This window comes from Oreochromis aureus, linkage group 4, assembly GCF_013358895.1.
Source record: "Oreochromis aureus strain Israel breed Guangdong linkage group 4, ZZ_aureus, whole genome shotgun sequence".
NCBI classification, from domain to species: Eukaryota; Metazoa; Chordata; class Actinopteri; order Cichliformes; family Cichlidae; genus Oreochromis; species Oreochromis aureus.
Genome location: NC_052945.1, coordinates 6,253,433 through 6,269,688, shown reverse-complemented (window position 1 = coordinate 6,269,688; position 16,256 = coordinate 6,253,433). Strand labels below are relative to the sequence as shown.

At 39.6% G+C, this 16,256-nt stretch overlaps 1 protein-coding gene, 1 long non-coding RNA gene and 3 other non-coding genes across 5 annotated transcripts in view; 1 reads left to right on the top strand and 4 right to left on the bottom strand.

Moving 5' to 3' along the window:
- shank1 (SH3 and multiple ankyrin repeat domains 1) overlaps positions 1-9,455 on the top strand; it is a 74,771-nt gene extending 65,316 nt beyond the window's left edge. The window contains exons 22-23 of the mRNA XM_039611091.1: positions 1,226-2,116; positions 6,283-9,455. Of these exons, the coding sequence (XP_039467025.1) occupies positions 1,226-2,116; positions 6,283-6,370 (979 nt within the window). The 3' untranslated portion in view covers positions 6,371-9,455. The remainder of the gene's footprint in view (positions 1-1,225; positions 2,117-6,282) is intronic.
- Positions 9,456-12,931: 3,476 nt separating this feature from the next.
- LOC116328574 lies at positions 12,932-14,824 on the bottom strand. The gene is made up of 4 exons (XR_004200090.2): positions 14,727-14,824; positions 14,087-14,131; positions 13,262-13,303; positions 12,932-13,055 (listed from the first exon to the last, which is right to left on the bottom strand). It is a non-coding gene; the product is annotated as an uncharacterized LOC116328574 (long non-coding RNA).
- Positions 13,133-13,221, bottom strand: LOC116329264. The gene has a single exon (XR_004200154.1). It is a non-coding gene; the product is annotated as a small nucleolar RNA SNORD88 (small nucleolar RNA).
- LOC120440100 lies at positions 13,375-13,466 on the bottom strand. Its single transcript, XR_005612967.1, has one exon. It is a non-coding gene; the product is annotated as a small nucleolar RNA SNORD88 (small nucleolar RNA).
- LOC120440101 lies at positions 14,199-14,290 on the bottom strand. The gene has a single exon (XR_005612968.1). It is a non-coding gene; the product is annotated as a small nucleolar RNA SNORD88 (small nucleolar RNA).
- Positions 14,825-16,256: the final 1,432 nt, after the last annotated feature.

Here is a 16,256-nt window from a genome sequence, read left to right as displayed (position 1 = left end):
ATACTGTGTAAACCTCTCTTATTTCTCTGGCTTTTTCCATGTTTTTCTCTCAGAAGCAGAAACAGGTAATACAGCACTTCCACACTATTTTGTTTTTTATCTATAATCAAGGATATTGCGCCATACTGTATTGACGGTGATAATTAAAAATGAAAAAATATATATATCAATTTAAAAATGTACGCTTAATAATATTACAAAACAATCCAATGCCAGGACAGTTATTATTAGAGACTTGCGTTTTGGTTAATTACAGCTTTCCTGCTTTTCAGTAACTGCTTTAACTACTGCTCACTAAAGTAGGGTGATTACTACGCTTCTCTGTTGCTGCAGCTCCTTTTCTCACACATCTGGAGATTTTCACGTTCTAAAACAAACCCACTGAGTCACTCGCATAGGTTCAGTTAAGCTGTTACACTGCTGAGTGAAGCTTTTGAGGACTTTATTTTCTTTTTAATCACCAGTTTGTTGTCCACTCTTGCCGCTGCTTCTCCTCTACTACTAGCAGCTCGGTTAAAATGCACTACTTTGTCCCGCAGCTTGACTCAAAGGTGTGTCACGTGTTGTGGCTGACCTGATTGAGTCTCTGCAGTTTGTTGGTCGATTTCCTTTGATGATGTTTTGTCTACACACTGAACACTACATATATAACACTACAAATATATAGGGAATTATTATTTTGTTGCTTAACATCCACCGGGGATAGGATTAGGTTGCATTTTAGCCACGTGCTAAACAAGTTAGAATCAGAAATGAGAAGTCTCAGGTATTTAGTGGCCTTACAGTTCTTCTATAGGAAATCTTTATAAAGAGGGAGGTTAATCTAAATGATGTGAATGGGAGCCTGGTTAATGCTAGGAGGTTGTGATGATTTGACCAAGATATAATAATATTCGAATATTATAATGCCTTTTATAAACTTTTAAATACACTCTGCTTATTTTGTTTACTCTCATTTTGAATGCCACATACCAATATTGTGATATTCATGAGCTCATGGCTGTGATAACTTTGATAATGTGACAAGAAAAAATATAAAATTTGATGAGCTTGAATTCACACAAAGGAAGCGTTAAGTCCATGTTAACCTTCAAATCAATTTTTAGCACTTTAATCCAGACGGTCTAAAATAGCCGGACACTGTTTCCCTTAGTGTGTGCATGTTTGTACTTTTTTTTACGTCACTGTTCTTTCCCTGTGATAATTTCTCGCTTTCTTCTCACAGATTTTCAGAAGACTCAGCCTCAGCTCTGAGCCCGCCCTCGGCTCGATCTCTGTCGCCGTCTCCGATCTCATTATCACAGCCATCATTGTCTCCGTCCCCCACCCCTGCCTCCCAGTACCCCAACTGGGGACGATCACCGTCTCCGCAGCCTCCAGCAGCTTCTCAGCCGCCACGTTCCCATTCCCCGCTGTCACCGACATCTTACTCCCCTTATCCTACTTCTCCCAAACACAGACCTGTCTACAGGACCAAAGCCTTGGAATTCCAGTTTATCCCCAGTCGTGAGTCCCGTAAAGCAGAATCACACATTCTCCAGCGAAGGCGAGCACCCAGCCCCCTCATCTCGCCCTCAGAGAGACCCAAGATGGGCCCACCACGGCCATCATCCCTTCCACTTCTCCCTACCTCACCTCTGTACAGTGCCATCTATGATCTCCGCGGTTCGGTCACTCCACCATCACCTGGGAACCCTCTCGGAGACCCCTACTTCTCTCCCTCACCTCCCCTGTTTGCCCCCTCTGGCGCACCGCCTCCTCCAAACTCAACCTTAGTAGTTTCTCGATCACTTTCTCCAACTCATTTCCTGTCTGGGGCCTCTTCTCCGCCTCTGCACCCTCTCCCTCCGCCTCCCTGCTTGAGTTACCCCCATCTACCGCCCCCTTCTCCCACAAAGCCCTTTGCCTCCAAGCCGCTGCCCTACTGGACCAAGTATGACGTCGCAGACTGGCTGGGATACCTGAACTTGGGGGAGCACAGAGAGCGTTTCCTGGATAATGAGATTGATGGTACCCACCTGCCCTCCCTGACCAAGGACGACTATCTGGATTTGGGTGTGACACGAGTGGGTCACCGCATGAATATAGAACGAGCCCTGAGGAGTGTAATGGACAGGTATGGCTGCTAAGTGCAACCTGTAAAGCCTCTTTAATGCCACCTTTAAAATATGATCTCTATCTGGTTAATACCATTCAGTACTATGTGTGCTTATAGCACTTGCACCCAATGTTAATAAGCATTTTCCTTATCTTACCCCAAAAAATCCACATGCTACTGAAGTCCCACATGGTAACATTTCTTACTCATATGCACTAAATTATTCTCATTTGTGCATACATAAGCTATTACTTTGATAACTTGACGTACATACAACTTCAAATGTGGACAGCTACCAAATAAAGTATATCTGAAACTGTTAGAGACTCACTGTAAATTATATTTGTCAATATAAAACTTCACTATTTTATTTCTGCCCATTGTAATGTGGCTGAGGGCAGCTTAAGTTTTTAGAGCAGCATATTAATTTCTGTCTGCACAAGACAATTAATCCACCACAATTCAGTGATCTTGTTTGCAGATAAAAAGCTCATCTTTTGGGATTTCCAGGCCTCCATAAGATAAAGATAAAATGGCAATTTCAGTATTTTTAAAATGATTTTTGCTAAGACGTAAACTGACCTGACATTGCATCAATGTTACTTTTTCATTATCAGTGGAATTAGGTAAAGATAAAAGATTTCTGTGTTATTTCTCTTTGTTATTCAGGTTATTTTTCTTATTTTGTTTTATCACCAAACCTTACCCAACCTCTGTAAACATATATCTACATATTTAGACTAGAGATGGACCGATCCGATATTACGTGTTGGTCCGATACTGACCTAAATTACTGGATCGGATATCGGCGAAAAATAAAAAATGTACTCCGATCCATTAAATATCAAAAAAGCATCTCACAAAACTTGCAACACGGCGTAACTCGGCTCATAACCGTAGCACGTTGCAGCAGTATGCCTCATGTGATAGAGCGGCTGTGTGTATTTGTAGCCTCGCTACCAAACCAGCATTTCATCTCCGAGGAAGTTATCCCAGAGAGAAGTAAAGCAAGTGTGTAAGTTCATCTCTGAATGTTTGTAAAGCGTTCCCATGTTAAGCTTAACAACCGATACATGGAGTGACTGCCTCTCCCTCACCTTCCTGCTGCTACTTCAATCGTGAAACTGCTTAACGATCAGCTGATCGGCTTTTCTGTCGGGAGTCCGTCTCTCTTCTTTGTTTTTGGCCCACTTCGCGCCAGAAAGAGGAAACCAGCGGCTGAACAACAGCAGCACGTTTAACCTTGATAAGCTGTTGTTAGAATTTATTTAATATTACTTTCTAGACCAGGATCCTTTTCTACGTAGCTGACGGCTGGTAACTGTGCAGGGCGGATCTAGCAAAGTTTAGCCAGGGGGCCGATAGGGGCATTAACAGGAAAAGGGGCACAAAGACATACTTTTCTTTCTTATTCTCATTTAAAATATGTAGCTTTTAATAAATAATTATCTGAATCTTACACCCAAAGTTTTAATCTGATGTAAAATGTATAGAAGTCCATTACTATATATAGTAACTCTTAAGTCTATATACCCTAGTAAGCTATAGTACTTTTTCCTTTGGGAAGGTACCGTCTGTGAATTCTGCAATTCTGTAGAAGAAAGATTTTGAATCTATTTAATTATTCTTGAAAAATAATTTGTTTCTGTGCATTTTTTTCACCCTGCATCAAATTAAAGTTGATTACATCGATTAAGCATCATGAGGTGGAGGGTGGGGGGTGGTTCCTATATTTTTTTTTTTTTTTTTGCTGGGAGTTTGCAACCCTATTAGTTAGGTTGCTTAATATTTCTGCTAAGTACTCTTTAAAATACCAGAATAGGGAGGATGGAGCAGGTTTAAGTTAGGTTTTAAGTTAGGTAAGGTTTATTAGATTGATCAGTGTTGCTGAACTATGAAATATTTTGGGTGCAGTGTATTTTTTACACACAGGTATAACAGAATAGCTTTAGTGTTGTTGTTTATTTAAACTTGAGTATGAACTTATACAAAATGCAGCAAGATATTAAAAAAAACAGTTTTATTGATTAAAAAACACACTATATCGGATTCATATCGGTATCGGCAGATATCCAAATTTATGATATCGGTATCGGTATCGGACATAAAAAAGTGGTATCGTGCCATCTCTAATTTAGACACAGTGGCAATTTTATAGTCAGTTGGGGACACCATCGGGAAAAGTAACATGGGACCAGCTACTGTAGTTTAAAGCTTGTCAACAGGTTGTGTTCAGAACAAACGACTGCTGTAATGCCTTATCGTATTCCTTAAAAAAATAATCTTTTGGATTTTTAATCAATTAGTGGCACAGTTAGTCTTTGGAGAGATATCTGCTGGCTACACTGCAAGCCCTACAAAGTCAGCAGAGGACACCCGGTGGGTTCCTAGAATGGCCCTTACCTCAGGATCCTCACAGCTTTAGATTTATTGTCACTGAAGAACAGCAGCCTCTTGCTTGAATTGGATTCAGTGATTAATTTCAAGTAGGGACACAAGTTAATTGCAAGATTAAAGACCAGTGCTTTCGAGAAACTCTTAGAGATTGCTTCCTGAATATTTTGAGGTGGGTTGTTCCAAAGTTTTGGGCAGGATAAAACTGGCAACAGAAAACACTACATCCCAAATTTATCTCTGCGAGGAAATTATATGTCTAATGGTTTGGCAGTGTCAGATTTAAGAGTGCGAGATGGGACATAAAGTAACAGACTGTTGTACCATGGTCCAAGACCATTTAGGGCTTAAGATACAATAAGAGCATTCCAAAATCAGTTCTATGGGATACTGGAAGCCCTTCCAAAACTGGAGTGAGTTTTAGTTAATAACATTATAGCTGAATTCCGAATAGACTGCAGCCTACTTATCTCCAGCAAAAAGAGCGTTGCAGTAATCCAGCCTGCTAGATATGAATGCATTAACAAATTTTCCAGAATGACTAAAAATAAAAAGTTAACACTTATTTTTAGATTTGCATAGGACAAAACTGTGCAGTGAAATTTAACAAACACAACCTGAAGATTGTACTTGGAACTGAGTTTAGCATGCCAACGATATCATTTCCTCACGTGAATACACTTATCCCTACTTTACCAATCAGGCTAGGTGGTGACCGAAAGGTGGATACTAACTCAATAAATTACACCAGGGTTTCCCGTTGTGGCTATGAGCATGCATGTTGTCGGAATTATGACCAACCATGAGGATGGACAGTTCTACTGGCAGCTGACCAGAATATTTTACAGAGCAAACTGTAGTGTTACAAATATCTGAAGAGTTTAAACAGCATGAGTATGCGTGATAATAAAAGTTCTGTGTGAGAGAGTGTGCACTTTAAGTGCTAATTTATTTGAAATCTGAACAGAAGGCTGACCTTTCACGATAATGTTAGTATCATAACTCTATCATTAGATACAGGAAGATCTGATATAGATATAATAATTACTGTTTGTTCTAAGAGTGGCAACTAATTTTTCCAAGGGTCATGCAGAAACTGAAACTGCTGTGCAGGGCAGCACCAATAAGCTTATACAGAGATAAAAATAAAGATTTTTCTGATTTTAAATTGGCGTGAATGTGAGGCAGATAAAGTGTTGTGAATGGCTGGCAAGAATACAGAAGCACTATATAAATAAGTCTGATATAAGGTCAACAAGTACAAATAGTTGCCCTGTTATAAGATCATAAATTGGGGTTTATGGAACAGTAACACACAACTCAAGGTCAAATATGAAGTTATCTTGCCAAGCCCCAAATTCGGCCTTTTAGTACAGACATCTGCTTCTTCTGCCATCTTTGCTGGTCTTATCACCTCACCTGACTTCCAGAAAACTTTAAAGTCAAACTTTTCCTAACTTGTGTCACAAAGCTGTGACTTCCGAGCACCATGATCGGTCAGCTGCAGTGACGATCCTGGAGCAACATTAACTACAATGTTACAGGAAGAACAGGGTGAACTCAGATACACCCAACTGCTCAGGCGTCAAGTGTGATGACCAATGTTTTCCCGGTTTTCTTAGTCACACTGCTTGTCCATTTGCATGAGTCACAGCAGATTTACCAATTTATTCTCTCCATTTTACAAACGTGAGTCAGAGGATAGAACTACACACAACCACACCACGGACGAACAAACACAGAAAGCTGGAAACATCACGCGTGTCCTGCGTTTTTTCTTTTGTCCACAGGCTGTCCAGCAGCCCCTTTCCCATTTCTGTTCTCTCACCTCGGGATGGACAGACGGACAGGAGGAGGGACGACGGGAGTCGGAGCTGAGGCTGCAAATACAGAGATGGAGAGAGAGGCACAGAAGGAGGGGTTGAAGCCAATGAGGGAGGAAGACACAACTGCTGCTGCTATCCATGGTGGATTCACACAACAAATGAAGGGGGGCCAGATTTCACACAGAGAGCATCAGAAAGAGGGAGTCGAGGCCCAAGGGGAGGTGGAAACACAGGGATGGAGGAAGGGCTGGCGCTCCTCACATGTGGCAGGCTGATTTACACAAATACACTCCCCACGCGCACGCACGGTCACTCCAATCAACACAACGCAAACACCCTCTCGTCCAAAATGTCTGTGGCTGCAGCAGAGATTACAAATACTTGAGAGGAACAAAATAAGCCAGTTAGACTGGAAAAGAGGCAGGCTGAAGAAATGAAAAGGTATCACGTAGTCATCTTGTTGAGTAGTGCTCTTACCCCCTCAGCTGGCTGGTTTAAAGTTTACGATTAAAGAGCGGATGCTGACTTCATAATAAATATCCCAGAGGAGCGAGTACTTGAGGGTGAATGAGGATGAATGTGTGCCAGAGTGAGGCTTTATCTGTGTGCATGGTGAACGTAGGGCAGGTTATCGCGACGGCCTCCTCGTCTCTTTAAAATGAGGCGAAGTCGCCGGTGGATAAGCTGCGTGTGGCTTGCTGCGTGTTTGGTTGCGTCTTGTTTTTACCTCACCACTGGTAGGGCTCTGTCCTCACTGCAGATCCTGTGATCGGGATCACGCGTGTATGTGTGTGTTTCTCTATAGCTCTTTATTATCTTAAGTCTTATAATGACGTATATACAGACTGGTCACTGTATCACAAATTTGTAGCAAAAATAAGTGCCCAGACCAACAACATAAAAGTAAATGAACACACAGATATGCACACACAGGCACCCGAGTTACTCTATCCATGCCTGCATGCATACACCAACATGTAAACACAAACACAAGCACTTCCCAGTGTTTGTGTTAGAATTTATGGGACACCTTATATATAGACACACACGCTACGTTTGGATCCGAGATGTACAAAACGGAGACAGACTGTGCTTTCATTGGGATTTGCGACGACGCAAAGAGACGGATTTTATTTACGGAGAAAAACTTTCTCAGCATCAAGGCAAGTGTTGTACTCTCATTCAGACCTTCTGTGCGAGGCAGACTGGAAAGGAGAGGGGAGGGAAGGAGTAAAAACTGCCATTTTCTTGTTCTTTCCCGCTTAATCCCCCCGGCTCCTTCCAGGAGTGGCCTCTCTCCGTCTGTCGACGAAACCCAGGAGGAAACACCCGGCCGAGGGGATCCCAGAGAAAAACGCTTATATCGAGTTTTAATACTATGATTGTTCTTACACTTTTTAAACTTTAAATGGGAATACTGGAATACTGATATTGATATGAAGAGATTTATTGTTACTATCTATCATTACTATCATCGTCCTTACTGTTATTGGAGCCTCAGAGAGTCCTGGTTTCTGCCTTTGGTGGCTAAGGTGGCGCTTTCGTGCAGTCAGCTTATTTCTCTGACTGTGAAGTGAAGATAATCGTCGTGGTTATATAGATATATAAATATATATATGTACATGTAGGTATTTTTGAACTGAAAGATAATACATAATGTACCCTTAACATAGCTTCTAAGTGACAAGAAGCACTGCAATTAAATGTGAAGCACATTTAAGAATAATATGTTTTTCCCCGTTCCTCCTCATTGTTTCTCCTGTCGTGAGACTGTGAAGCTTTAATCAAAATCACCTTTTAACCTTTAAGGCCTCAAAATATATTTTTCTCACGCTTTTAAAAGTTATTCACCACTTAAGATGCTGTAAAAATGTAGCAGCTGTTGCTCTGAGTGAAAATGATTTAGAATAATACAAAATAATATTTTTCAAATTCTCTGTAACATTCTAATCTACATATATATCTCGCTCCCTGGCGATTGATTTGAGACCCAAGTTTAACTCTTCTCCTGTGACCCGGTGTGACCCCCTGACATCAGCTTTTGTGGCACATTTACATCTCATCCCATCCCCAAGTCCTGCTTGTCTTACTATTGCTGAGATTAAATATAAGGGCTCTGTCATGACCTCTCTACCTTACAACGCTTCACCTCTCCTGCTGCTTTTGAGTCCATGAACACATATCAAATGTGCATTTTTTCTGCTATTGTTAGTCTATTTTTGCCAAAAGATTTAAGAATTTTCATAGTCACCTTGCTTAAAAGTGCACATGCATGCATGCATCCATACAGACTATATATGCGATTTAGCAACGGTAACTAAGGGGGGACGGTTTTTGTATTTGCTCTTTACAGATGGCTAAGGAAAGACTATATTTGAATTCAAGGGAAATAGCAATAAGGACGATGAAAATAATGGTCTAACTATGGTTTAAGATGTAAAAAAGAAAAAAAAATCTCAAAAGTTCTAAAGAATCTCTGTCTTCCAAATAATGTTTAACATGAAAAGGTAAATTGTATTTATTTAACTCTTCTGCTTTCTATACAGTTCGACCTGTTCTCTGCACCCACCCCCCCTCCCACTGTTGATAATCTGATGGGATTAGGAGCTCTGCTCCGTATTCACCCATCGTTTGCATCTTCCCATATGTACAGAGCACCCTCTGCAGCCGCTAACACGTGCTAGTATGCTCACAGCTCATTGTTTTATTACCAGCATAATATGCAACGGCCCTGTTTCCACTAGCAGCTGAGACTTTTTCACATTTCCCTTTCGGAGGTTCTGAAGGGGTGAACAAGCCAAGTGTGACTCTACACGTCTCAAAGTCTGCTAGTGTACATAGGGCCAATTAAGAACTCGGGATAAGATTTAAAAAACATCTTGCTGATACAACGATCTTGTTAAGTGACTGGTGAGATGCTGTTTTTTGTTTTTTAAGCCTTTCTTTGCGTTTTGTAGTCGCATTGGAGAAGTGAATATCAGAGGGAATCGGTCTGACTCTATAGAAAGCACTTCTTTTCCTTTAAGAGATCTTTTAAAAAAACGAGAATATGAACTGATGAAAAGTAACTTACAGAATATATATGTATATGTGATATGCATATACACACATTCATATAAAACATATATGAATTTCAAATGTTTTAAGAGATAAATTGTTAGAATTATAATAAAGATACAGAAACAAAGTTCTAATTAATGGTTTGTGGTTTCTTGAATGACTTCTTTCATCATCTTTTCATCTACCCAACTCACTTTTTAGGTCACAAATTTATCATCATCTGAAGAAATTGTTGAAGACTTCATGGTAATTTGGCAACAGCCTGATACTGTACCATTAAAAAAACAAACAAACAAAAAACCCCACCATGGCATAACAATATTTTTAACACATTAAGCTACATCAGGGAGGAAAGTGTTACTTTATAATCCCACAATACAGAATATATGCTGGGTGTAAACAAAATGCTACACCCAGGTGAATAACAGAGCAAAAATGTAATATTAAAGGGCCTTAGAACCATTTCTTTTAAGTGACTCGATCTCCAGATAGATATCAGTCCAAATTAATGTGATATTTTCTTGAGATCATCAAATTGGTGCCTCCGATTTTTTAATTTGTTAAATCAATACTGAGTGTAAGAACAAGTCGCTATCTTATAATAGTAGAAATAAAAAAAAGTTATTCACTTCTAATCTGAATGTTACAGCTGTATTTGCAAAGTAATTCTTGCAACAACAAAAAAAAAAGCAAACTAATCACATTATACTCTTAATGAGATAACAGAAAATCATAAGGTACAAGTGAAAGTTTTCTTGGCCTGTTTGTCCTCTTATGGTAGCTACTGAATGTCCAAAGAAGCAGTGGTGCTGTTCTGTTCTTTAAGGCTGGCCTAAGACGTTTTCCTACTGACTAATCTGTTTTATAATCATCTTTTTTTCCTGGGAAACAGCGCTGACCTTACTAGATCAATCAAAATACATAACAGTAATACTATAATACCATATACAGTGAATCTAGTGCAGTGGTTTACATGCTGGCCTAACAAACAAAAGATCCCTGGTTCAGATCTGGGAGAAGACAAATTCCTCAGCTGTGTCAGAAAAGTTACCTGATGTAAAAAAAAAACAAAACAAAACAAAACAAAAAAAAAACCCAAAACAAACAAACAAAGTATGCCGAATCAGACATGTAGCGCTGTGGTGAATGACAGAAGACAAAAGCCTTAATAAAGTACCAAAGGTGAACAGTGGTACCCCTAGCAGGGGCGGATCTAGAAGGGTGGCATGGGGTGGCAAGTGCCACCCTAAAATGATCCCTTGCCACCCCAAGTGCCACCCCAGTTTTGCATATGACAGTGTTGTTTATTAAAATAAGATAGCATTAACAGTTTGAGCGTAGTTACAGTCAACAGTGAATATAAATGCTAAAACTGAATATATTGCATAGTGTTCCCCCCCTCCACCATTAACAAATGGTTCAGCCCATAGCAGGACCGGCTTTTTTCTTGTTTTCAGTAGCAAGCGATGCTTATGATTGTGCCAGAGCACATTTTGAACAACACCATGGGAATTTCGGATTTTGCACAGCTGGTTGGATGTTACACTCTGGAAATGGAAGGAAGGTGAGTGTTATTAACCCTCTGTGGTCCACAGACACGCTGCACCTCCAAATCACATGACTATTTTAAGCTGACATAGCAACAAGCTGCAGCCACGCTGAGTCTCTATTTCAGCCCACATTGAAAGTTCGGACTTCAAAGTTTTTTAATTTTAATTACAGGCCAGTAAATCTAGAGTTATGATAATATATATAAGTCACGCTTTTTTCTAAATACTGTCGTCACGTTTTTGTGTGTGTGTTTTAAGCGTTTTCTAAGGACAGCGTGAAAACAGTAAAGAAAGGAAAAAAAGCCACCTCTTTCCTATCGGTGGAAAATGCACCATGTCGACCAATTTAAAAAAAAAAAAAATGAACATGTGGGATTTGGTTGTTTAGGAAGAGGGGAGAGTTTTGGGAGTGACGGTAACGGCAGCGAGACAGAGCGAGCGAGTGAGAGAGAGAGCGAGAGAGTTTTTAGATGTGGGAGATTTGTGACGTTTAGTGTGGAGTGTACAGTTAGTGTGTTGTGTTGTCTTGTGTAGTTGTTCTGTTGTGTAGTCGTTGTTTTGTCTTGTGTGTCAGTGAGGGCACTAATGAATGTCACTAAGGCACATTTGCAACGTAAACACTGTCACTAAGTAGAAAGCCAGCGGAGTGATACACCTGTTGTCAGGCCTGCAGGTTTATCCCTGTGCTGCTCTCCTCTGTCTTTTGGTGGACAAACTTTTTTTTTTTTTTTTCTTTAACTGGCACACACCATTTGTGGGGCATCTTATTGCGACACCTGATTGTTCTCTCATTTTAGTTTTAGTAATATTTTTAAATGGTTGTAGAAAATGAAAAAACAAAAAAAACAAACAAACAAACAAAAAAAAAACGGCAGGTGTATTGGCTGCATTTTTAGATAAATAGTTGTATATGTTTACAAAATGTACATTTTATATTTGCATTTCAAGTTATAAAAATTTACTCAACATGTCTGTGTTATTTTTTACAGTAAAAAAATACTACTAGGATTTTAAGTTCTTTCTGTGATTTCAGATTAGTAATCGTACTATTAATAGTAATAGTAGTACTAATGCAGTATGTCAGTGAAAAAAACAACTAAATTCAGTTGAGCTGAAAAGAATGATACCAAACAAGGCAAGGGGGAAAAAAATAAAATGAAACAATCTGAGGGTGAAATACAAACGTAAACTCAAAAGTAGTCAAAAATGTCCAGTTGTATTTCAGACCTCAGAGGGTTAATCCAACAAATCGTGAAAAATTAGGTTTAAATTTTTGTTCATGACAGTGCAGATTTCTGACATTTTGTGTAATTTAAGCTGTAACAATGTGATTGTTTTCTAACAAAAAACAGTGTGAAACTTAAGTTAGACTTGTGTTTGTAAATGAACCGCTCCATGTTGTGTAGCTTTCTGGATTTTATACTTATTGGGCTACATATTTATTTATTATACAGGCTATACAGTACATGAAATCAAAACTCACATGTTTTATGTAACTAAAGTGTGTAATTATGTGGGCTACAGACAATAATTAAGTTATAGACTATAACGTGTATACTTACTGCATTTGAATCATTTTAACCATATGTAACCACCTGCATATGTGTTTGAAAAAAAAGGCTTTGATTTTGCCACCCCATTTGATTTCTTTGCCACCCTCATGCCACCCTAAGAAAATTTCTCTAGATCCGCCCCTGACCCCTAGGCCTCCTAGTAGAGCCATCCATCTATGTCATGTGCTTCAATAGAATTCCCGTGGTGTTTCAGTATAGCCACGTCTCCCAATGCATGCACATGTCAGGATATTTTAACTGCTCAATTTTTTAACCAGGCTCCACTCAAAGACTGAAAGACACCACTCCATTTTAAATCTTGGATACATGCCTGCTGTTATGAGCATGACACCACATAAGCTGAGTAATCACAGGTGACTTTTGCTATCCAACACAAAGTCACCACATCTTTAGCTGATATTTGTAGAAGACAGACAAAACACAAAAACATAAGATGTAGGTTTTTATTTGATGAATCAGAGCAAATATGAGATATTACAATTAAAACATCACAACTAATAAGAAAATAATCACAGAATTGTTATGAGGAAGTTCTCTTCTGGAGGATCAGTACCTGAAAAAGTAACAAAACAGCAGTCAGGCAAACAGTTCAGTCAGTGAAGACCTACAATTTTAATTTTTTTGCTTGCTCATCTCCTCAGACTCCGCCTTGTCAAGGGCAGAGCTGCACTTCTCTCACCACTGACTTCTGAGCCCAGTGCAAAACATCATCAGAAATGAGAATTTAGATATGAAAGAGTAGTGTTACATGACACCAACCTGATTAATGTCCATCCGCGGAGCATTTCCACCTTTTCAGAACTGAAAGGACAAAAATAAAGAGTTAGGGTTTTTTTTGTCACAACCATTAATTTTACAGCAGAGTTTCTGATTTTCTCCTCAGAAACTCTGGCTTGTCAGGGCCAAAGATGCACGACTGTCTCCATCCAGACTCAGAGCCCAGTGCAAGTCATCAGGGGAGAAGGACAGCTACAAATCACAGACAGCATATAAAACACAGAGCAGCCACCAAGAACGTGAGGAGGATTGGCCTGAAAAACCAAGGGACGCTGCACTCTTATTAGTTAATAACTGATCAGTCACAGTAAAACAGATCCTGTTTTATCTGTTTTTTTCCTGCATACAAATGATTGTCGTGATCCCTAACAGGGTTTGGCTTTCTTTGCAAAGGACAGAAAAATAAATATTTTATTACAAAGTGGGCTTTTATTTACTCTGGCACAGATTACTAACATTAGAATTTCCATATATGTCCAACAAGGAGTCTGCCCTGGAGCAGACCCAGGACCCACTAGAGATTTCATCTCTTAGCTGGCATGGGAACAGCCCCAAAAGACCTGGAGGAGCTGGGTAGAGATGGGCCTTTCTGTTTAGACTGCTGCCCACATGATCCGGAAAAGTATTAGAAAATGAATAAACAGATGGATGCTCACCCTACCATCATCGTGCTCAGGAAGTCTTTAATGTTCTCAAGTGGACAGACTGAAACTACATCTGTCTCTTAATTATGCAAGGACTCATAAGATTACACATCCCCCTCCTACCTAAAGAGTGAGTGCTGAAAACCCCCCAAATAATCTTTACCTTTAGGGCTCCACTGAAGCTGAGTGGTTTCACTCATTCAAAGTCCTGAAAACAAAGAAAAAAGTAGTAAGTAAAGTGTAAAGAAGCTCAGCACTTGTAACACTAGGCTTGGTTTCTCCTCAGAAACTCTGGCTTGTCAGGGCCAAAGATGCACGACTGTCTCCATCCAGACTCAGAGCCCAGTGCAAGTCATCAGGGGAGAGGGGGGGCAGCAAATCCGCATACCGCTTAAAATAAAAGCGATCATGCAGTATTATTAAGTTACTAATCACTACAAACCAAAAATAATTCAAGTCTTACTGCCTGATTATACTTCAATTACTCCTCACACTGCGAGCTACCATGCTAAAGGCTGACCACGTGGAGACAGGCCCACGAAGTTACCGATGGCCAGGTTACTTCCACTGCTAGTAATGAACCAACAACAGCATCGCAACCAGCCTAATTTATTTCAGATATGTTTAAAGGCGCTTTTCTCAAAATACTTAGAAGAGAACTTAAAAATTTAATGTCCGAGCAAAAGGTCGCAACTATTTCCACCTACAGATGTGCCGTCAGTCGGACCGCTTCACCTGAAACTGCCACAGGTAATAACACAAAACAAACCTAAACCTGAGCAACATTCATATTATGATCTTACCATTTCCACCAGAAAACAAAGCGTGCCTCTCGTTCTGCCTCTAGTTCTGCCTCCACTCTCTACTCTCTACTTCCGCTTCTGCTACCGCTGTAGGCTTGTCTTCTTCTTTGGCTTCAGTGGCGGACTGTGAAGCTATTTAAAGCCGTATGTCGCCACCTACTGTACCAGAGTATAATAGCACCATGACTTTAGAAACCGTTTCAATTCTAGATGTTGAACATACAATGTGGTAAGGCCATTGAAACAATAGATAAAACTGAATGCATACTTTATTAAAATGTTTATTTTTTCTTTATTCTAGACTATATGTATGCGAATGAGAGTGAAGCAGTTATAATGAGTAAATCTGCGAGGAGTAGAGGTAGGGAAAAATGTCATTTTGTGTTCGTAATTTTGTCTTGTATAGATTTCTGCCCCCTGGTGGTCACAGTGCATAATAAAACTACTTTATTACCATTAAAGTTGAGGCTAGACTAGAGGGTTGCAGGTACAGTTACCTATAGTAACCAGTAGAGGGCAGTTTTACTCATAGGTCCCAAAATGTGGTCAGTGGTTGGCTGTTGTTTTCTGCAGTCATTAGTTGGGAGTATAAAATATTGCAGGTGGATGAGTCGTCATTTACAATAGACCAAAGTCTGTGACTTGTGGTGAAGGAGGTCTTGGGTTGTGAAGTCTACATGCTCTCTCAGTGTCTACGTGGGTTCTCTGGCTTCATCCCACAGTCCAAACACATGCATGGAGTTGGAATATTTTTTAAATATATTTATATTTGTTTGTAACTATTCCACATAGTGCACAAAGTCACAATTTTCAGATATTTTGATGTATAAGTATTCTGAGCTTTTTTCTGCACAAAGTATTTTAAAATATTCCTCAAATACAAAAAAAAAATGTTTTAGATTTCATTTAAAAAGGTTACATGGAAGAAACAGAGGATGAAAAAACAGCCTGACTATGTTGACTTCTGTGTTACTGAGTCACCAGTTCATTTGCATTTTGGGATGAACATGATGCAAGGATACTTGAAAACATACCTGAAATTTAAAAGTATGATTTTATGGTATTATTGAAACAAAGAAAATTTGCTTCGTAAGATGAAGAGACAAGGATTCTTAAATAAATGTCATTTAGTGGTAACTCCATGTTGCAGATATGTGTAATATGTCTTGCACAAGGGAAACAGCGCATGATAAACACAAAACTTTAACACACTGGGTCATTTTAGTTACTAAAACATCTTGGCTGTTTGAGAGTTAAACATATGAAGTGTACATGGTGAATACAATTCTACTGTTTGAGTGGGACCTGACATCAGGTGTTGACATTTTCTGTCTATTATCATTTTAATGACAGGATCTCACAGTGTTGTCATATCTGTCTCCTATGCTTCCACATTTGATTATAGTACTCCCAGCATGGGATTACTGTCTCCTAACAGCAGGTTGCAGCTGTGTGTAAGCACTGCAATGTACAGCTGTCTAGTTATTTACATGGCATGTTCTGGCAAGGAGAAGTTTCACGAGTTCAGCA